The 23,863-nt window shown below is 38.2% G+C and overlaps 1 protein-coding gene across 1 annotated transcript in view; it reads right to left on the bottom strand.

Annotated features, from left to right (window-relative positions):
* GPM6A (glycoprotein M6A) overlaps positions 1–23,863 on the bottom strand; it is a 257,123-nt gene that overhangs the window by 28,317 nt on the left and 204,943 nt on the right. The window contains exon 2 of the mRNA XM_061177186.1: positions 8,112–8,304. Within this exon, the coding sequence (XP_061033169.1) occupies positions 8,112–8,304 (193 nt within the window). The remainder of the gene's footprint in view (positions 1–8,111; positions 8,305–23,863) is intronic.

The raw sequence follows: 23,863 nt of genomic DNA, 5'->3' as shown, positions 1-23,863 counted from the left end.
AGATGAGTTTCCTGTCAATGATACGTCAACAAAATGCAGTAATAAAAACCCTCTGGTAATGAAGTCACTGATTATGTGTCCACTGTAGGATCAAATAGCAGAGAATCATAAGAAGTCTTACCTTCACTGTACTACTTTTGCTTTGCAAAGTAAGAATCCATATTATCTTACTTCTAAAGGAAAAAATGAAAGCACTTAACCTCCTTTCTAAATGCAAGCTTTCAAATTTGACAATGTTTCTGTAAACCACTGTTTTACTGATTTTAAAAGCAAACTATATTCATTGTAGAAAAAAATGAAAATAAAACCAGAAAAACAGACTATTCATTGTTTATTCTCCCAATTTTTTTATATGAATTACAATTAACTACATGATACTATTACACAGTTTTATCAAGCTATTTTTTAAAGATTATGGCACAGTCTATTATTTGAAGGTTTGACATGTTTTACCACTTCTCTACTTTTGTTCAGTGGTAGGAAGAATAATGCCTCTCCCAAAGATGTCTGCGTGTAATCTCCAGAACCTATGAATATGCTATCTTGTTGAATGAGACTTGGCAAATGTGATTAAATTAATGATTTTGATATTCAGAGATTATCCTGTGTTATATAATCACAGGGTCTTAATAATAAGTGAAAGAGAGGTGTAGGAAACTCAGGGTCAGATTCAGAGAGAAGCCTGAAGATGCTCCACTGCTGGCTTTGAAGAAGGAAGGGGGCCATGAGCCAAGGAATGCAGGTGGCTCCGGGAAGCTGCAACAAGTAAAAATATTCTCCCCTAGAGCCTCCAGATGGAGTGCAGTCCTGCCAACACCTTGATCTGACCCCATTTCAATAAGCCCAGTAAGACCCATTTCAGACCTCTGACCTCCAGAACTGTAAAAAATTAATAAATGTGTTTTTCTAATGCACTAAGTTTGTTGTAATTTGTTACAGCAGTAATAGGAAGCTATGCATCACTATTACAAACATCATTTAAGATAAATCTTTGGGCAGTGTAGGTTGTTTCCCTGGCATAAATTCCTAGAAATTTTTAAGGCATGTATTGTGAAAATGGTGTCCAGAAAGTTTGTGTCAAAATAAAGATGCACTGATAATGAGTAAGAGGGCTTATTCTCTGTTTCCCAATACTGAGTATTACCATTCAATTTTTCTAATAAATTAATAGTTAAAAAGCAATGGTATTATCATTTTAATTAATTTTCTTGGTTTAGTAGTATAGATGAACATATGTTTACAAGCTATTAATCATCTGTATTCTTTAAGAAATATGTTTTTATATTTTGCCAATTTTTTTCCTAGAATATGTATCTTTTTGTTGAATTTATTCTGTTTATTAAAATTAGGAAATCTTGTTATATAAGTGGTAAATATATTGCTCAGTTTTTGTACACCTTTAAATTTTTTATAATACTTTAATGAGTAAAATTTAATTTATGGGGCCTTCCCTGGTGGCGCAGTGGTTGAGAATCTGCCTGCCAATGCAGGGGATACGGGTTCGAGCCCTGGTCTGGGAGGATCCCACATGCCGCGGAGCAACTAGGCCCGTGAGCCACAACTACTGAGCCTGCGCGTCTGGAGCCTGTGCTCCGCAACAAGAGAGGCCGCTATAGTGAGAGGCCCGCGCACCGCGATGAAGAGTGGCCCCCGCTTGCCGCAACTAGAGAAAGCCCTCGCACAGAAACGAAGACCCAACACAGCCAAAAATAAATAAATAAATAAATTTAAAAAAAAATTTAATTTATGTCAAATCTATATATTTTTTCCCTTGTGATTTCTTATATTGCTTATATACTTCTTGCCCCATAATAAGTAAAATCTTAAATCTGTATTTTCTTCTAGCTTTCACAAATTAGTTTACTCCTAAATTTTAACTTTAAATCCATCTGAAAAAATTTTGGTAAAAACTAGAGTAGGAACATACTTTTATATGTACTTATACTTTACATACATACTTTACAAGTACTTATATGTATGTCTGTGCCAATGCCATGTAGTATTAATTACTGTAGCTCCTCAACTGTCTCTACTTCATTAACCTGATGCATCCTAGAAATCAGCTCAAGTACTAACTACCACTACCTGATTCATATCTGTTGAGTCTAATGTGGATGGCACTTTGCTGACATATCTTTCCTATGTCAGTACGAGAGGAAACATAATTTGTCTTGTTTTACTTTGTATCCCTAAAGATTAGCACAGTGATTGGCACCTAGTATAACCCTGTATTTTTTGCTGAGCAAATGAATTCATTAAAAAACAAACCAGACAAAAGATTGACCTGAAAAAAATCTGAATATTTGAAAACAAGAACATTGTAGAAATGTTCTGTGTTCTGAGACAAAAACTCTTTCCCTATAAACTGAAATCCCTTCACCCAAATCTCTCTCTTTGAACCACAAAGAACAAAGCAAATTTCCTTTTCCTTGATAGCCCTTCAAATATTCTTAGAATGAAACCATCATGTTCTTATTTGTAAATATTTTTTCTAGAGTTACCGTATTCCTAGGTTTTAGAAAAGAGAACAGAAATTAGATCTTTGAATTCTAATCCAGTCTGACACTACAAGTGCTCACCTACTCTAGTCAAAGAGTAAGTCAGTAAGAGTGTTATGGTAAGTAGGGTGTGTCCAGGGACAAACAGACTTTAGGAAGCATGACACTGGGCATTAAAATTGTGATACAGCTTCAGGGAAGACACCATCATCAAGATCATCACCATTATCATCCCATCACATTCATCAACAGTCCTACCGTGCTTATGATGTGCCAGCCCTGCTATCATTGTTTTAAAATGGCAACTCATTTTATCTTATAGCAATTTTAAGAAGTAGGCAGCGTTAATAAGTCCCTTTTACTGATGAGGGACTAAGGCAGACAGGTTCCTTAACTTGCCCAGGCTAAGATGGGTAGAAAGGGCCAGAGACCACAGGAAACAAACCAGGGCGTGTGGCCTCAGAACCAGTGCTCTTACGCACCACACTACGTTGTCTATCTAAATCCTTCATGGTTATGTATTTGGGTTTGTTGCTGTTGTTTCATATTAGTGGGCTTTAAAAAAACATTCATTTGAGGACTACTAGCCTGGCTGAAATATTGCCTAAGGAGATGCTTACTGTTTATTGTATCAGTAGTTAGAAATTCAGTATGTTTTTTTAACCTAAGTTCTAGCTAGAACTGAGATTACTGTTGACTCTCCAAGACTAATCAACAATCTCATGTCAATGTGTCTCATCTTCAAACGTTTTATAAGTAAGAAGACTTCAGCAATCTGGTTTGATTGTCAACACCCAGGTCAGAACAGACAGTTTGCACACTGCTGTGATCTCTTTCAACCTGTGGAACTGGTGTTGCCTTGCCATGAATTCCTGCTTTCTTTTCCCTTCTCATTCCCATCCCCCCCAATTTTGATAACGGTTTTCCATTTCATTAACTTCCAAGGTATAAACATGAACTACAAGTAGCCTTAGAGATTTACACGCACATGAAGATAGTTGAGAGCAAAACCAATGTGTCTATGATATTTTAACTGAGCTTACTGCCTGCTTTTGTTTCAGGCAAACAGGGAATAGTTTTTATGTGTGCATTAACTATCAAAGAATTCACTATCTAGTAAACTCAGTTCTTGATGCACTGACCTCGGATCACAGTCATAAAACTTCGAAAATAAAATAAATTTACACTGAAAATCAATCCTCCCCAGATCCTGGATTCTCACTATATTTTGTCGAAACCAAAATCCAATCCCTGTCTAATAAATTATAGGTTTTTTCGGTGTGTGAATAAGGCTGTCCCTTGCTCTGTCCTCAGGAGAGTTATTCAAGAAGCCAAGTCACTCAGAAAAATTCATGGTTTGGATTGTTTGACATCTAATTCTCTGAACAGTTTCTGCATTTCATTGTTCCATATGAATCTGCTTTGCGGAAGTAAAATACCTATCCTACATCTTGGTCACTCATCAAGCGAAATCTAGGGACACGATAACGTCACCCTGGCAAGGGGCTCTCAGAGGAGAAAGTGAACCACAAATCAGAAAGCAGATCTCCTCGTCACATTGCACGAAGCAGCTAGACCATTGAGCCGTGTGCAGAGTTAGGGGGCCCATGGCTATACCAAGCTAACAGAGGGGTAGTTGAGTGTAGGAATATCCCCTAATGGGGGCAGCAGGTTAACTTACACACTCACTGTCACAACAATTTGAAGCCAACAATGACCACGGACTTCAGGGACTACACTAACAGATTAGGGGATAAAAAGCTCTGGGAAACCAAGGAGATGAGGAGGGACAGAGTGATACTTAAAAACATACCAGCAGGTCACAAAATATTTGCGAAATTCACTCTTTTCTCTCTCTTTGGAGATCCCTATATCTCAAGTGGAATATGACAAAATGCTTTAGTGGGTGACATCAGCTGAAGATGCTACACTTCAGTTCACCTGCTATGGGGCAGGGCTCTTGGTGTTAGAATTCTATGTCTAAAATACAGATCACATGAGAACAGAGATTATTTGCAAACTTATTTATGAGAAGTAAGTTTTACATGCTGGAAAGATGATTAATGAAATGGAGTAGGCATATTCCAGTGTGTTTGCCCTTCCCATGTCCCCCTGTAGACTTGGATATTGACCACGTGGAGACAGGTGTGTGTATACATTTAAGAGGAGGGATGCAGTGGAGAGACAGAGAGAGAAGCTGAGACAAAGAAGGGAGTCCTGAGGACCTCAGGTGGAAGACGGGGGCTTAGGCAATTCGTTTTATCTCTTCGTTCACACACCCAGAGAAGAGGTTTCTTTTCATTTATAAGTATATGAGGTAGGAGCGCTTAATTTGGTTGAATCAAGCCTGAGAACTATGAAGACAAGACACAGACCCTGTAAATTACTAAAGTTGGCCAACAAGTCTTTTCTTCAGAATCATTCTCTTACACATTCTTCTCCAAACTTACCTTAGCTTATTTTCAAGGAAGCTGTATTGCCTGCAATCGCGTCTCTCACTCACTTCTACGTCCCAAGTCCTGATTTTACTTCCCGTTTGCCCCTCACCGTATGGAGTCCGCTAACAGCCCTGTAAGGCAGCCCCCGTAGAGTAAATGCTACCTTCCTCTCAACTGCTACGTGACTGCAAGGTACCGCTTGGTACTAATCAGACCCGGTAGTTATCTGTACACACCTTCCCTCTGTGTTTTCACGAACCGTTTGCCGACAGGGAGTCTTAATTCATTTGGTAGCTCCACGGGGTCAAGGATAAGGAATTTTAGTTATTTGAAATATGAAAAGAGAGATAATTTGAGAACTTGCTTTCATTCCAATGAAAATGGTATTCTTCCCATGCCAAAGATGCATTACTGATTTCACATTTAACTCCCAATATAAGAGACCAAAGGTAAAAGTTCCAAATTAAGTATATGATCTCTGACTTCCCTGCTGAACTCCCACATGTACTACCCTTCAGATCTGTAGTCGAGGTCTGTGATCTATTAAGGCTGGTTGTCTAAATGTTAAATAAACATCCTGACAATTGGTTTCTGATCGATTTATACAATCATCCCATGCCAGTTATTAGGCTTATGATTTCTTATGAACTTCTATAACTAAAGGTAGCAATTTGGATGTAGCCTAAATATAGAGAATCTGTAGATTTTAAGGACATCTGTGGTAGCTTAAAATAATGCACAGTGAAAACATATTTTGTCCAGTGTAGGCTGAGATAAAACTGAAAAGAAAACGTCAGTATTATCACATTAAAATATATCCATGCAATCATTGTCTTCAGGCTCTTTGCAAACTAACCTGCAATAATCCAAAGCATTTGCAGATAGTTTAATTATATTCCAAATGATGACTGTCATTCATAAACTCTCAAGGATCAATTCATGCTACATACCTGATTCAATGGAAATTGGTAAACTGTCTACTATGGGTTTAAAAAAATTTCATTTAATGAATAATGCTAAATTTTTGGAACTAATCTGTAGAATAAAGTTACATTGGGAAATATAAGTGATATAATTCCCTCATCTCTTTTTTTTTCATGATTTTTCAAATTTGCTATTCATTCTTCATTTCCATTTATCAGTGACATTGATGAAATAAATTGATGCTTCCAAGTTAGGAACTATGTTTAAATAATTTAACTTCTTATCTGAGTGGCTAATCAACGTCCATCTCCTCTTAATCACTATGTGTGTGTGTGATACACTTGGTTTCTTATATTTCTTATTTTACAACCAATATCGCTCAAATTTTAAGTACCAACATATTTTAGATAAACATAAATTATTTCAACTTTCTTTTTCCTAAAAATTTTGCTATCTCTATGTCCATGGGGACGTGACCTCCAGCCCCCAAGGAGGGAATTCTTGCTCTATTACTTGATAGAAACGTGCATCTCTTTTCACTTCTCATTTTCATTTTTCATGTAACTCAGCAACATTAATGAATAAAATAACAAATACAATTTATGAGCAATACTGTGTTCAAGACAATCTGACTGCAGCTGATGGATTATTTAAACAATTTAGAAATTTGATTTATCTTCTGATATTGGAGTTGGAGAAAAGCTATCTTCCATCTAGAATGGTCTCCAGGGTGACCAAGGGTTGTCTTAGATTAGGGTCTTAGCTTATAGTCACACCCTGTCAGAAGGAATTGCCCCGGGTGAATAACAAGTGTGATTAACCTCTTTTCGAGGAAGTGGTAAGAGCAAAAAGCACCGTCATCCTAACCAGCCATACGACCGTTCCGGTTTGTAACTCTAGAAGCATCTCATGCCAGAAAGAAGTATGTATAAATTAAGAAGTATCGAATTTATTGAGAATAACAAAATAAAGCAACGTGAAAAACATTATAATCACATAGTATCCAGAAGCATGAAATAGATTTAAGAAGTTGTACGGGCAATACACAATACAATAGAAAGTTTACTATCAGCTGAGATTATAAAATAAAGTGAGTAAATAATTTATTTTCTTTTTGTGGGCAAGAAATCACTGAATAAATGACCCGAATTGGGAATTTATTTGGAAAAAAAATTCCTCTGTAATTCAATCTTAAAATTTTGCTCTCTGGAAACTTAGGCAATATGGGACTGAAACTTGAACACTAAACTGTTTTCTACTTCCAGACTATGTTTGAGTTATGGGTTTTTTTTTAAATTAATTAATTTATTTATTTTTGGCTGTGTTGGGTCTTCGTTTCTGTGCGAGGGCTTTCTCTAGTTGCGGCGAGCGGGGGCCACTCTTCATCGCGGTGCGTGGGCCTCTCACTATCGCGGCCTCTCTTGTTGCGGAGCACAGGCTCCAGACGCGCAGGCTCAGTAATTGTGGCTCACGGGCCCAGCTGCTCCGCGGCATGTGGGATCCTCCCAGACCAGGGCTCGAACCCGTGTCCCCTGCATTGGCAGGCAGATTCTCAACCACTGCGCCACCAGGGAAGCCCCCTGAGTTATGTTTTTTAAAAAAAATATTAGTATCACCATAGTTTAGTGATCCCAGGAGTTTACATTTATGGGTAAAATGTACATTTTAAGCATAATTGGTGCTTATAAAAAGGTGCTCAATATTTCTTATGTTTATCATTTTACAGAAGTCAATAAGACCCTTTCACAATGTTCACTTAGGTAGTCACATCACTTCTAGGAGGCAGGAAATAATGATGATATCACGCCCATGGCTGAGTTAAAATTTTTTAAAAGTTGGGAGTAGCCACAGAGTTTGGGTGATTTTTCCTAGAATCAGCAGCAGAGTATATACACTTACACCTGGCTCTGATTCTATATTCTGTTCTCTTCTGCTAGAGCAGCCTCTGCTCAAACAAGAAGAGCGAGAGAAAAGCAAGTATTCCACTTAATGGTAACTGAATGTTGGATAAAACTTTACAAGCAAATTAAAACACAAATTAAGTCCAGATTAAGTTGGCCTCTGATCTTCTGCTGTGTACCTTCCTGTTTTCATGGTAAGGGTCCGTGTCCTTTTGACTCACGTATATACCCTAAGAGTACTTTTTCTTCTATATAAGACTGCCTCACTTAACTCTAGATCCCTATTTATTCAACACACAGCAACGTACACATACATTCTCAAAATAACAAGCGATACCAGAATGACCTACATGGTAAAGACGTCCAGCGTATCTCCCGCAGTTCTGGCCATCTCAAAGTAGGTTTGCAGGATGTTAACAGTTCCAGAAAGAGCTTCATGACCACAGCCGCAGAATAGGGCAACTCCAGCGTAGAGCAGGATGGTGGCAATCAGAGAGGCATAGGGAATGCCTCCCAGGCATTTAATACAGCACTCAAAACACCCTGCAAAAGTCCAACAGAAAAAAAGTTAGAAATTCTTATTTTTATTAATCTAATTGAACTTTTTTCCAAACTTAAGCATTATGGAAAACATATTTGCATTTATAGATGACATCAGGTCAACCATGTAAATCAAGTCCTAGAGTGTCCTGGAAGGTATAAAAATCAAGTTTCTTAACGATAACCCCATGTTCCACAGACAGGAGAATGATTACTTGTGCTGAGGGCTTCCTCTTCTACCCCCAAGCCAGAGAAGTCCTTCCTTCCCAACTCAGTAAGATACTGGCAGAGTAGAAAAGAGAGACCTGGACAGGGTTAGAATCTTGACTCCACCACTGTGTGTTTTGGGGCAAGTTTATTCTTTTGAATTCATCATTTGTAAAAAGGTGACAGTAAAGCTTTCCCTCAAATGTTCTTGTGAGCATTAAATGAGTTAATACAGAAAACAGTGCATGACTGGATAAAGAAGATGTGGTACATATATACAATGGAATATTACTCAGCCATAAAAAATAATGAAATAATGTCATTTGCAGTGACATGGATGGACCTAGACATCGTCATACTGAGTGAAGGCAGTCAGACAGAGAAAGACAAATATCATATGATATTGCTTATTTGTGGAATCTTAAAAAATGGTACAAATGAACCTATTTACAAAGAAATAAGAGTCACAGATGTAGAAAACAAACCTATGGTTACCAAGGGGGAAAGGGTGGTGGGAGGGATAAATTGGGAGATTGGGACTGACATATACACTTTACTATATATAAAATAGATAATTAATAAGAACCTGCTGTATAGCACAGGGAACTCTACTCAATACTCTGTAATGACCTATATGGGAACAGAATCTAAAAAAGACTGGATATATGTATATGTATAACTGATTCACTTTGTTGTACACCCAAAACTAATACAACACTGTAAATCAACTATACTCCAATAAAAATTAATTAAAAAAAAAAATAGTACATGACACAGAGTCACTACTCAGTAAATGTTACATCTACCATCATTAGATGCAATTTTAACTATTATTAAGTATTACTGTGTTGTAATATGGTTTCCAAAAATTGTTTGACCACAGTAATTACTTTTGCTTTTTGAAGTTTCATCATTTTAGTCCTTCATTTTCAAAAGATAGCTTTAAACTAGTCTGAAACATCAGATAACCTTGGTTGTTAATATTCAAAATAAGGATCAGAATTTTCTAGTCAGCTGTTAGGTATCTTCTTCTAAGGGATTAACTAGAAATGTTTGAGTATATATGTTTTGGAATAAGAAACACTGATGAGATACTATTTGCCAGACACTGGTGAGAAAGGAAAGTTTAGATTAGAGGGCTGACAACTAAGAGGAACTCCTATGTGATCTGTTTTGCCTCTGTCCACCTCTGTCCTTCACTGCTTCCCCACACATATCCTATTCCAAAGATTTCCTCCTACTTCTCTCCTTTTGCAAATTTTTGATCACATTTTCTTTTATAATGCTGAAACTTCTCAAACTCTCTCCGTGTAATTGACTTTTTCTTTCTTCAGAAACAAATAACAAATGATATTGGAAAATGGATTGTTATGTATTGTACTTAATTAAGTCATGGAAAGATCTGTGTGTGTGTGTTTCCCTGAAAAAAATATGGCTATTATTTATTTTTTTTGCAGGTTCTTATTAGTTATCTATTTTATACATATTAGTGTCTACATGTCAATCCCAATCTCCCAGTTCATCCCACCACCACCCCCCTGCCACTTTCCCCCCTTGGTGTCCATACGTTTGTTCTCTACATCTATGCCTCTATTTCTGCCTTGCAAATCGGTTCATCTGTATCATTTTTCTAGATTCCACATATAAGTGTTAATATACGATATTTGTTTTTCCCTTTCTGACTTACTTCACTCTGTATGACAGTCTCTAGTGTGTTTTATCAATAATGCATATATGTTTACAGCAATATCTGAAACATGCAGTGACTGCAAAGTTCCTGTGTGAAGTAACTTTACATTCAGAAGGTGGGCTAGCCTGCTATTTTAATATTGATCATCGAACTAACCTTCTTAAGAGAATCATGGATCATCTCGTCTGTCCCAGGAGAGGTTAAAAAGAAGTCTGAACACCTCCCCACTTCCATAGCTCTTGCTTGCACAGGAAAAATCATTTCCTGAACTTTCTGCCCCCGACACACATAACACACTCAACACACACACAATGTGGGGAAGTAGAAAAGGTTAGAACAGCTTGACGCTTCACGTGATAGGAAGAAATCTCACTGGCAGATGGGTGAGACCAGTGCGTGTAGTATCTGAATGTCACTGAACACAGTTTCGAGTGGAGATTAACAGGGTAGCAGAAAAATCTTTGGACTAGTCTCTGTCTCTCCATGTTGTAAAATTTTCATCTTACTGATCATTTAAAAATAAAGAGAAAAACTAAAATTGGTACCAACCCAAAGAGGAGTTACTCCTAACTTTGGCAAGTGCCCCAAACAGCCCCATGATCTCAAATCCCAGTCCTTTGTGATTTCCTCCCTATTTTTCAAGAATCTAAGAGTGAGGACTTTCTACTGCAGACACTGAGGTGTCAAAACCAGATGAAAGTATCCAACAAAACCCTTAAGAGTAGGAGTCAAATATACAGGGGAAGAGTCCAAACACCAAATTCGTAGACAGGAATTACCTTTGCTGATCCTACACTTAAAGCTTTTTACAGACTAAAGATAAAATCAGAATGAGAATGGCTCAGGAGCAAATGAAGTGGTAAGTCACCAAACTGCCATCGAAGACTTCTGACTAATTTTGTTACTAATTCAGAGTCACTTTCTGCTTATTCCATGTTTTCTCTACTGTGGTTTAGCTGGACCAATACTAGCCTCCATGCAAGCAAGCTTAGTTACTTAGACTATATATGCGCGGTGGGAGGGGACACTATATATTCGTGTTGTATTCCATAGCATTAAGTATAGCTTCAATTGAATACTGCTTTTTAAATTTAGAAAAACATGAGATAAATTTCAATACTGAGAAAACCCAAATTGACAAGCCTGAGTTAATAGGTATTTCTGAATGAGTTTAAGATCTCCAAATTATGATGACCTTTTTTTTTTAATAAATTTATTTATTTTATTTATTTTTGGCTGTGTTGGGTCTTCTTTGCTGCACGCAGGTTTTCTCTAGTTGCGGCGAGCGGGGGCTGCTCTTTGTTGCAGTGCGTGGGCTTCTCATTGTGGTGGCTTCTCTTGTTGTGGAGCACGGGCTCTAGGCGCGCGGGCTTCAGTAGTTGTGGCTCGAGGGCTCAGTAGTTGTGGCGCGTGGGCTCAGTAGTTGTGGCTCGTGGGCTCTAGAGCTCAGGCTCAGTAGTTGTGGCGCACGGGCTTAGTTGCTCCGCAGCATGTGGGATCTTCTCGGACCAGGGCTCGAACCCGTGTCCCTTGCATTGGCAGGCAGATTCTTAACCGCCGCGCCACCAGGGAAGCCCCAAGATCTCCAAATTAAATAGAAATGTTTCTTTTACTTTCTACTTAAATGCTGTCCCTTAAATCCCTCAGGATTATATTACCCCTACGGATAAGCACAAATTCCTCTAAGGCTCCATTACTGCCGGGTCAGGCTAGAATCTTTCCATTTCAGTCCTGATCCTCTGCAAAACTTTTACTCAAAGTAAGAAACGTCAAGTATCTCATCAGGCACATTTTGCACCATGATGGGCTGGATCCTAACTGCCCTCACTCTTCCGCGGCCCCGAGTTGCTGTTGGATTTTAAAGAAGGCTCTCAGAACTCCCATCTGGGGAAGCAGCGCACCATTTCACAGTACTCCCTCCAGCTGCCAGAATCCCACGTAGCTGCTGGCAGGGGAGTTTCTTTCCTCCCACAGTGAGGAACAGCCTTGGCAGAGCTGCAGAGTTACCATAGTAACCGAGCTCCGGGGTCCAGGATATGCTCCCAACAATCATCTTTTAAGGCTGAGGACTCTGCTGCCACCCATCACCATGTTTTTACTGCACCTCAAATGAGAAACCACTCTATTAAATGAATATCAGTGAAAGCATAGTAAGTGGAATGCTGGCCCTGGAGAAAATACCTTTCTTGAGAAAACTCTCTATTAAAAACAATACAATTACTTTGCACAGGAAACATTTTCAATATTAGATATGATGATTGATTCTCAAATAGAGCTGATGGCTGAAATACTGAACCCAGAATTTACATGCTATAGACATACCTGTATACACAAAGAAGCATTTCTCATATCCAGTGCCTGTTTGTATTTTCTCATAGTGAATTAACACTATGCTTTTACTTTCACATAAAAAAAAGAAATTACGAGACTTTCTTTTCAACACACTCTGCAACGTGTCTGAAAATTTCAAAGAAAATGAAAGCTCTTGAGATAGTCTACATTTTTAAAAAAATGAGATATGTGCTTAATTTGCTTTCATTTAAACGTTGTGAAATAAACACAAGCCTTGCTCATGCCACTAAGTGCACCAAAATAAATAAAGGAAAAAGACCTTAAATAACAAGAAAGAGAGCATGAGAGACAGACAACTGAGAAGAGAGGCCAACATAATGGCAGATCCTGGAAGAGAGACTAACAAGAGACTGACAATGTATTCACTGATAAATTTTTCCCAACATCATTTACCAATGAGTTGATTCTTTCTCTTCCAACCTACCATACCACCTTGGTCATTATCAAGAATGCACAGAGGTCTGAGTCTGTTTGTGGGCTCTCTATTCTGTTCCACTGGTCTATTGTCTATTGGTCTATCCCCAGGCCTTGGAATCTGCCTTGGTTTGTGGTGGAGAAAATTCCCCAGACTTGCTCATCTTCCTCATGTGTATCATGCTATCCATGGCTGGCTCTATTGCATTAACATATACATTTTAGAAACAGTTTGTCTGATTCCACAATTTACTTTATTGGGGTTCTGATTGGTACTTTTATACTGATTTTGCATCTAGAAATTCTGCAAAAGTCTTTTTTTGATCCTCTGAATTATTTTGATTCTGGGAATTAGTTTGTGTTGATAATCATCCCATCTGTGAAAGTTTTGAGCTTTGTCTCTTTCTGTTCATTATTTATACCTTTTTTACTGATCTTTCTCTTCACTTCACTCTGTTCCTTTACCATTATGTGTGATGCTCGCTATTGGTTTCTTGGTTATAGAAGGTCTCTTCAATTTTGAATTCCATAACAGGCTTTTCCCCATCTGCTGAAACAGTTTTATGTTTTTTCTTTTTACCTGCCATTTCAATGTTTTTTTCAGTTTTCCACTAAATGTATTCCTGAGAAAATTCCAACTGAGTCATACTGTATTTTTTAATACATTGCTGAATTTGTCATGCTAACATTTTGTTCAATGCTTTTGTATGTATCGATTCATTCCACAAATAGTTATGAGGGCCTCACCAGGTGCCAGGCACTTCACTAATTGCTGGAACTGTGGAATTAAGTAAAATTTAAAAACACTGCTGCTCTCGTTCTAGAGGTGGGAAACAGACAATAAACAAGATGCAGAAGTAATATAGGTGAGAATGTGAGAAGTGCAAAGAAAAGCAAAACATGGAAGAGGGGCAGGGAATATCAGAATAATTCAGGGAAGGAATAACTGAGATGACATTTTTTAAAAGATGGGAAGGAGGTAAAGGAGCCAGGCAAGAGGCTCTCTGGGAGCAGAGGGTTTCCAGCAGAGGAAAAGTGCGTGTGAATGTCCTGAGGCAGGTGTGTGTGTCGCTTATTTGAGGAAAATCTAAGAAGTCAGGGGCGGTAAAATAGATCGAAGCTGAAACAAAAGAACATGAGATGACATGATGAGATGAAAAATGCAGCGGGTGAGCACAGGGGTGTTAATGAATGTGACTGGCGTCTAATTTTTGCTTTCTTGCTTTGGAGTCAAGTTTATACTAGCCTGGTAAGGTGAGATCCTTCCTCTACACCCTGGGGTTGTTCCCATCAGGTTTAGCTGCATAAGAAATATTTGGTAGAACCAGCCGGTAAAACCAACCAGGCCACTTGTGTACTTTACAGGAAGAAGTTTACTGATCTAATTAGTTACAGAACTAATCAAATTTTCTATTTCTTCTTAAGTCTGTTTGCTAATAAGTTCAGTGTTGTAGGCATTTGTAAACTTATTATAAGATTTAAAACTTATGATGAAGTTTTATGTAACTTTTATAGTATTTTTAACTTATTCATCACCTGCATATATTTCCTTTTGTTTTCCCTGATGATTTCAATTCCCTCCCTTCTTTCCTTTTTTCTTTCCTTCTTTCCTTCCTTCCATCCTCTCTGACCCCAACTCTCTTTCCTCCTCTTTCTCTCTTTTCTTTCTCTATTCTTAAAGTGCATCAGTCAGAATAGCATGGGTTTTGTTCTATGTTTGCTACCCAAAAAAATCAGTGACTTAAAACATCACATTTTATTTTTCAATCAGATGATAATATTTCCATCCAAGGTTAGTAGTGGGGTTCTCTGACCATTCAGAAACTGAGGCTGATGAAGGGGATGTTACTTTGAGCATTGCCAGTGGTCACATCAGAATTAAAAACATCAGGAAAGTCTCACTCTGACAAATATCCGGGGCTGCAATGATGCTGCTATTTCTTTTTTTTTTTTTTTTAAATAAATTTATTTATTTATTATTTATTTTTGGCTGTGTTGGGTCTTCGTTTCTGTGCGAGGGCTTTCTCCAGTTGCGGCGAGAGGGGGCCACTCTTCATCGTGGTGCGCGGGCCTCTCACTGTTGCGGCCTCTCCCGTTGCGGAGCACAGGCTCCAGACGCGCAGGCTCAGTAGTTGTGGCTCACGGGCCTAGCCGCTCCGCGGCATGTGGGATCTTCCCGGACCAGGGCACAAACCCGTGTCCCCTGCATTGGCAGGCGGATCCCTAACCAGGGAAGCCCGATGGTGCTATTTCTACTCGCGGTCCAATGCTTAGAAAGTCACATGCCTCCCCTCAACCACACAGAACAAAAAGTGCAATTCTACCATGTTTGCACAGGACAGGGGTCCATAAATACTTAGCCAATGGCCTTAATGGCTATTGTAATAAGTAATGCCAATGGGTTTTCAATATTATTATTCTTTTCAAATAACTCATTTTGCATGATTACTTTATGCTTCCTTAATTTCTGTTCTTTTTTTTTTTTTTTAAGTTACTCTTTTATTTATTTATTGGCTGCATTGGGTCTTAATTGCTGCACGCGGGCTTTCTCTAGTTGTGGCGAGCGGGGGCTGCTCTTCGTTGTGGTGCGCGGGCTTCTCATTGCGGTGTCTTCTCTTGTTGCGGAGCATGGGGTCTAGGCGTGTGGGCTTCAGAAGTTGTGGCACGTGGGCTCAGTAGTTGTGGCTCACGGGCTCTAGAGCGCAGGCTCAGTAGTTGTGGCGCACGGGCTCTAGAGCGCAGGCTCAGTAGTTGTGGCGCACGGGCTTAGTTGCTCCGTGGCATGTGGGATCTTCCCGGACCAGGGCTCGAACCCGTGTCCCCTGCATTGGCAGGTGGATTCTTAACCACTGCACCACCAGGGAAGTCCTTTAATTTCTGTTCTTAAATTACCTCTTTTGTTTTCACTTTCTATGGGTGTATTTTACTCTACATTTCATCATGTCTTGAGATGGATGCTGAGCTATTAATCTTTAATCTTTCTTCTTTTCTAATACAAACATTTAAAGAGATAAGGTTCCCTTCTAAGTTTGCTTGAGTGAGTTCCACAAGTTCTAATTTGTAATCTTTTCACTGTTGTTCAGTTATAAGAATTTTGTAAAGCCTATTGTGATTTGTTTCTGAAACATAATTTATTTATATATTTGTTTTCTTTGTTTTTTTTTTTTTAGTTTCCAAATACATGAGGCTTTTTTTCTATTTTTTGGCGTGTTTTGTGTTTGTATCTTAATTGCACGGTTGTTATGTAGAGAAAATGGCTTAGGGGGCAGCAGTCTTTTGGAATTTATGGTGATTTCCTTTAAGTCAAAATTTAGACTTGAGTTTCTCAGTCTCTAAAGGTAGCAGCAATTAAGGTCACAAACTCACAGGAAAGCTGGCCTGTGAGCTGCCTCAGATTCTGAGGCAATATTTTCCCCCCTCAACCCACCCAAGGTAAAGGACAGGTAATTTTTTTCTGTCCTACACAGAAATTTTGTCATCATTGCTATTCTGTTTATTTTTTGTTTCATCTCATTTTGTTTCCATGGTTTAGCCTCCTGCAAAAGACTTTTAGAGTCCTGGATGTTGTACTGTGTATCTCAAGTTGATTCCCTGTCTAGGAACTCAGGCTGTTTCCTAATCCCTGCTTCCAGGACATCACAGGTAAAGCCAAGAAGACCAGAACATCAAAGTGACCACAGAGCCTGCCGTTAGCTCAAAGCTACCTTGCTTATCCCTCTGAACTCCTCTTTTATTTTTGGCTTCTGAGGACTCAGCTTACTCTCTTGCAAGTATACCAATGTATACTTATATAAGTAAATATATTTTAGTTATATCTACATTTTAAATATGTATATTTTAAATACACACACATATTAATTCCACAATTTAAACTGCTTTACAAAAGCAAAGTTTTCTATGTTATTTAGTCGACCATACTGCTGCGAGTTCACTCTTTATTACAAAGGGACAACAAAAGATCACTAGGTATTTGAGGAACACCTCCAACTTGAAAGAAGGAAACAAAAATAAATAAACACAAAGGGAGCTCAGAGAAATGAGAGGCAAAGCAGGCAGCACGCACGCAGGGGCACACACACACACATTCCTATATTCCCCTAGGATATAATTAAACACGCTGTATTCTTGAAATAAGAGTGGATGCTAAAAATAGGTAACCACAAAAAAATTAAAAGCTCTTATTAAGTAAGAATATGATAGCAGAAGTTTAAGATTTAATGGATGGGTTAAAAGACAAAGAGAAGGAAATCTATGTCAAAGAACAAAACGATGGAGATGGAAATTGGAGAGAAACGATAAGCAACTTAGAAGGTCAGATGAAGTCCAATTTCGACGTTCAAAGAGAATGAGGTCCATCAAGAAAACCAGAGAAAATGAAGATTAGCCAATCATCAAATACTATGAAACAGCAGATCAACTCTAGAATTGAAGACCGCGCATCTCCAGATGGACAGGACTTTTCTTCATGGGCTGGTTTCCCGGTCCTTACACACACACACACACCCTCCCACTGCTTCCCGTACAGCCACGCAATACCAAGAAGAAGAGAGGCCTGGGACTGGATGTGTGGCTCTTCCCATTACAGCAAGTGGGGTCATGGAAACAAGTGTCTTAGACAAAGCCATCGTCAGACAAGGGAAATGGGAAGTTATCCACTAAAGGGAAAGCAGATGACTCTTCAGAGGACTGTTTCTGAAGACTTGTAACAATGCGATTTGGCCTTAGGATCCTTAAGTGTCTGTGGAAATCTTAGTGGCATGAAGCCAACCTCACTTTCTCTTATCCTATTATACAAGGAAACATGTCCCGTGGATGGAAACAGTATAGCCACCATTAAGTCAAGACTTGACTGTACTAGGATTATTTCACATGCTCATTCCTTTGTTCCATGTCTTGTGCAACACGGGCACTGAATCACTATATCAATATACAGTGAATGTTTTTAAGCACCTACTAGTTCTACATACTGAGCCTACAGGAGTGACAAAAAATATGATCTCTACCTACTAGTAGTGAGAAACAAATAAGCCTACATACTAGTGGGAAATAAAATTAGAAATTTCTGGGACTTGCCTGGTGGCGCAGTGGTTACGAATCCACCTGCCAATGCAGGAGATGCGGGTTTGATCCCTGGTCCGGGAAGATCCCACCTGCCGCGGAGCAACTAAGTCCGTGCACCACAACTACTGAAGCCCGCGCACCTAGAGCCCGTGCTCCGCAACAAGAGAAGCCACCGCAATGAGAAGCCCGCGCACCGCAACGAAGAGTAGCCCTTGTTCGCCACAACTAGACAAAGCCTGTGTGCAGCAACGAAGACCCAACGCAGCCAAAAACAAACAAACAAATAAATAAATAATTAGAAATTTCTAGCACCTTTTCACAAAGTTTTCCAAGAATATTCTACCTGAATATTTTGTATTGCTGTGATGTCGTGCATGTTCAGTCAGAACAGCCAGAATCACCATATTCATCAACAAACCAGAAAGAGGGGCAGTGGCCTTGGAGTTCAAAGTTATTCAGAGAATAGCAGAAAAATGCCCTTGGTGGGAAGTATAGCATACTAGAAAGATGAACAATAAGGTAAGAGTTCAAAATTGTGCTTGTGAAGAATTTTTCATACTGTAAAGTTTATAGCAAACAGAATTTCTAACACTAACCCTCTGATTAATGACATCATCATCTAAACTTTTAAAGCCTCCTAGAATATAGCTCAAATAATCTCCCAATATTATTGAAATGCTATTAACATTTATTTAAATATAGTCCTGGCCTAAACAAAGTACAGAGTTAAATATTTGAATAATTCAGGACCAAGTGGGATTATCAAGAATACAAACGCACATAACAGGTTTTAATGTTAAATATTTTAGTCATTGCTACAATACTATGCTTAAACAAATCAGTTCCTAATTTTAAAAGGAACATCTTGGTGAAGGGAAAGAATACGCAGAGTTTGGAGATATTCTTTATACCCTCCTAAGTTTGTGGCTGGGTACCAAAATCACCAGGGATTTTTCTCAAAAACAGAGATCCTAGGATCCCCTCCATTGAAAACTCTGCTGTTTTTATCAAGTACTTCAGTTGATTCTGATGCACAGATGTAACAGCATACAGAAACGATGCAGTATTATATAAAATCATATTAAATATCTAACCTACTTTAAAACAAGTTGATAAACCAGATATACATGTAATACAGGGATTAAGAAGGATTTACTCTAGGAATTTTGTACAAATTATTAAAAAAACTATGCAGTTTGTAACTAAATGACATCAATAAGAATTTTTTTTGAACGGTTCCAATGCATCAGAAACAGTGCCAAGACTTTTAATGTACTGATGGGTGTCATCTCCACAGTAACCCTACGAAGGGGGATAATTCCATACAGGTAATTTCTCAAATGATTATTGAGGGCTGGTATTGAAAAGTATGTGAAAGCCTGCATATAGTGAATTTTCCAGAAGAATGATGACATTTTCCTTTTAAAAATGTTTTTATTATGGACATTTTTATAATATTATTATTTACAACTCAGAGTTTAAAAAAATATATCACTAATTACAGAACAATCTGTACTGGTCAACATGACTTAGCAAGAATGTTTTCATTAATTAAACTCATTTTCCTAAGGCAGAAAAGTTAATTGTTTCAGTAATGATTAGAACCATACTCTTCCGACTGTGATAAATAAGCCCTTAGGATGAAGGAACAGTCAGGTGGAGAAAGGTTGCTGAGGTGCAATCAGAGCAATCCCTGGAAGGTAAAAAAGTGGAGCCCCCCAACCGGTCTGAGTTCCAGACACCTGTGAGGTTTTGCAGAACACATCTTCCTTGTTCAGATGATGCTCCGAGATCCAGTTAAAACCCTCACCTTCCTCTGTAAGGAATGAGCCAGTCAACATAAATATCAGCACGGCTGTGTCCTCACAACATTCAGGCCTATGTTCAAACAAATGTCGTTTGTTTGTTTTGGGGGTTATCCATTGCTGCCTAATGAGCCATCCCAAAGATGTGTTAGCTTAAGACAAAAATATATTACAATTTCTCATAGTTGCATGGGTTTATTGGACCCCGATGGACAGTTTTCACTTGGGATCATTCAAGCTCTTGCAGCCAAAAGATGAATGGGGTCAGGGGTCATCTGATTCTTTGACTGAGCTGGTTCCTCCACCGGCATGTGTCGTGAAGCACCCCAGCTGGCACGCCTGCCACAGCTGAGGACTTGCTAGGAATATCTTATTTCCGGTGGCCTCTCCCAGAGGCTACTTAAGCTGTCTCACAGCAAGGTGAGGTGTAATGGATGGCTTCTATCAAAGCAGGAGCTCCCAGACAGAGAAAGCAAAAATGTCCAGTCTTCTTAAAGGCTGAGCTCAGAAATGGGCCACGTTCTACTGGCAGAGTAGTTACAGGCAGCGCATAGTCGCCAGTGTAGGGAAACTGACTCCAAGCCGGGATGGGAGGGGTGGTAAAGAATTCGCAGCCATCTTCCATCTGCCACAAGATCATCCAGTTTAAAACTGAACTTTCTACCCCAAGGATCACGTTGTTTTTGTCCAGGACACTCAATGACATATGACACACATTTTATCTAATTTGTTGACTTTGTTTATTGAATCTCTTCGCCAAAATGAAAAAGCCATGAAGTCAAAAATTTCTGGGTTTTGTTCATTTTGTATGCCTCCTTCCTACAACAAACAGAATCACACATGGTAGACGCTCAATTCACATGCGTTGCATAAATGAATTAATTGGAACATCTGTCCCCAAAACCAATTAGGACAGGTGAGAAAGAGGTCATTAGCTCCAAACCTTCCACCATGTCTACCCTGCAGACAAATGTCAGAATCATGAAAATTTCCTACTTTGTGACCAAGAAGAGAAACTTGGGGAATACAAATTGGTTACAACATTATTTTTCCTTTTTTTCTTGTCCCACATCTTAAAAAAAAAAAAAAAACAGCTTATTTTTCTTCTGAAATAATTGGTAAAGAGTATTTATGCAGGTTTGCTGGGGAGATAATTAACAAGCCTTACTGTAATGTATTATCATAATTTTGTAGAAGAAAAAACTGGGATTAGGATACTCATCATACAGTATCATATGGGTAAGTACATGCCGGTGCTTGGATTTGTACTAAATATATTGGTATGTAAAATATATTTGCTTTAATAATACCCCATACTGAGGATTATCAATATGACTCTCCACCAAACAAAATAAAAACACATACTTCTAGATCAAGAACAACAAAGAGTCTACAGAGGATTCTGAGCGCTGACATTTTAAACAGATCAAAATTAAATTCCAAACAGAAGAAGCTGATGACATTGACAGTAAAAGTAAAAATCACCAGCCTCCTAAGCAAACTAATTCAGGAAAAGAGAATAGTGTTTTTCTTAAAGTAATTTAAGATATTTACTTGTGCTCAGGAAAATTTTACATGATTTTGAAAGTATCTGCTAAGTACTGCTGCAAAATATTGTGGTGCCTGGATATGTTTTTTTGGAAACAGCTTTGCCTTCCTAAATAATGGGTGTATTCTCTGTCTTACCTCACATACCACTAATTCAAAAGCTGGAGGAATTATTTCAGAACCTAAGTGGAGCTATATCACTCTCCTGCTTGAAATCCTTCCCTGACTTTCTATCAGGTTTCCTCACCAGTACACCTTCCGTCAGCTGCCTGCATCCCTTCCCACCAGGCGTCGCCGGCGCTGCACACCAGCCACAATGGCCACCTTTCAGTGCCTTGAAGACAAGCCTTTGCACCCATGCTAACCCTCCGCCTACTTCTGAGTCTCTCCCTGTGTTAGGCTCCTTCCTCCCCCAAGTCTCCACGTCTCTTCCTTAGTGAGAATCCCCTTTATCATTCATCAAAGAGGATCCTATTTTCAATACTAAAAAAGTCTAGTGGAAATGGTGTATTCACTGATGATAGAGTAGAATTCCTTTAAGCACAGTGTATCTTCAAGCTCATCATTTATTAACATTTATTTTTTAATTATGCATTTTTCTACATCAGTACTTATCACTTGGTCACTAATGATGAGACCACCCCAATTGTCAACATTTTGCTTTTGTTGGAATTTTGTACTATAGCAGAGTAGCACTGGTATTAACTGTCATTTCCATATATGTACATATAAATGAGCAATAAAATAAAAAATAATCTTTACTTAAGTCTCTTTAGATAAAGAAACTTGTCAAGACAACTAGAAAGAAGGAAGGACCTGGTGATGAAATGGATCCTCTAGGAAAAATTGGGGATATGCTGTTTTAATGGAAAATACTTCATACTTATGTGAATTACACAATTGAGCCTGCACTTTTCATTCTTGGCTAATATGGTGAACCATGTATTATAAAAAAATTTTTAAATGTCTTCTGCACATCACGAAGGAGCTGCTATAATTGCCCAGAATTTTCAGTGTGATAAGGTGCTCTGTGTTGTGAAATAAACTTTGTGTGTTATATAATGAAGCAATATGGCATTAGGTTATTTTTAAACTTTAAACAGTATATAAGGTTTTGTGAAATTGCACCAATTAAATATAGCAGTCTGGATTCCAGATCAAGTATCCTAATATTCTACTATTATATTGCTACTTTAAAAATAACAAAAGAATAAGGAAATTTTAAAAATTAATCTTAAATAATAACATTTACATTTAAAAAATTAAATTGGTCAAAAAAATAAAAAAATATATTGCTCCATGTTTAAACCCTATGACAATTTTTTTTAAAAAGTATTGATCAGTGTTTTCTTTGAAACTCCAGTGAAAAAAGGCAAAATGGGATCATCATCTACTATCATAATCCAAGTAAATGATCAAATACATATTTTATATCCAACTGGAGTGTACTTAAAATATAATTGAGTAACAGAGGATCTGTGTCCTTAACCCCTAACTTGTTCAAGGGTCAACTATATATATATATATTAATTTGCATTTCCTGCATATTTTTTCTTTGCTTCCATATCTTTCTTTAGATAACTTCTTCCATCAGAACTACATGTTACAAATAGATATATATCTCTATAAAAACCTCATGTAGGGGCTTCCTTGGTGGCGCAGTGGTTAAGAATCCGTCTGCCAATGCGGGGGACGCGGGTTCGAGCCCTGGCCCGGGAAGATCCCACATGCCTCGGAGCAACTAAGCCAGTGAGCCACAACTACTGAAGCCCGCGCACCTAGAGCCTGTGCTCCTCCGTGGGAGAGGCCCGCTCACCCCAACGAGGAGTAGCCCCCGCTCGCCGCAGGTAGGGAGGGCCCGCACGCAGCAACGAAGACCCAACGCAGCCAAAAATAAATAAAATGAATAAATTTATAAAAAAAAAAAACCCTCATGTAATATTCCATGGGTAAGAGACATTAAAGTATACTCCCAATTGCTGAATATAAAAAAAGATATATATATATAATTGAGTAATGTGAAGACATTCTTGAAAATAAAAATATAACTTTAAAAACGAGTGACTAAAAGAACTATGTAATAATTCCAAATTATGAATTAAAGTTGTGAAAGGAAAATTAGAAAATAAAAAAATATAAATTCTCTTTTTAGAGATAGTGTGAATTACTTATGGAAAGTTTATTTCTTTAATTTAGTTTGTAGACATTCACTATGGCATTTGCAGGTACAACCGTATTTCTCTAAACATAATGGTAGGTTTTTTAATGCAATCTGGTATTTTAGAATTTACATATTTATTCTAAATTTAAAAATAGTTTTTTTCAGAAAGGCAGGTATTAACATTTTCTATTTCATAGTTACTACAAGTATACAAAAATTTGGTATGAGGCAAAATGTAAAGTCATTGTCTGAAACATCAAAATGATAAGAATATTTTAAAGTAGAGTTTCTTCCATCAAAATGTTATTTCAAAATCTGTATGGA

Source organism: Eubalaena glacialis, chromosome 20 (assembly GCF_028564815.1).
Source record: "Eubalaena glacialis isolate mEubGla1 chromosome 20, mEubGla1.1.hap2.+ XY, whole genome shotgun sequence".
Taxonomy (NCBI): Eukaryota; Metazoa; Chordata; class Mammalia; order Artiodactyla; family Balaenidae; genus Eubalaena; species Eubalaena glacialis.
Note: the sequence above shows the minus strand (reverse complement) of the source record. Positions and strands in the feature narration are given on the sequence as shown.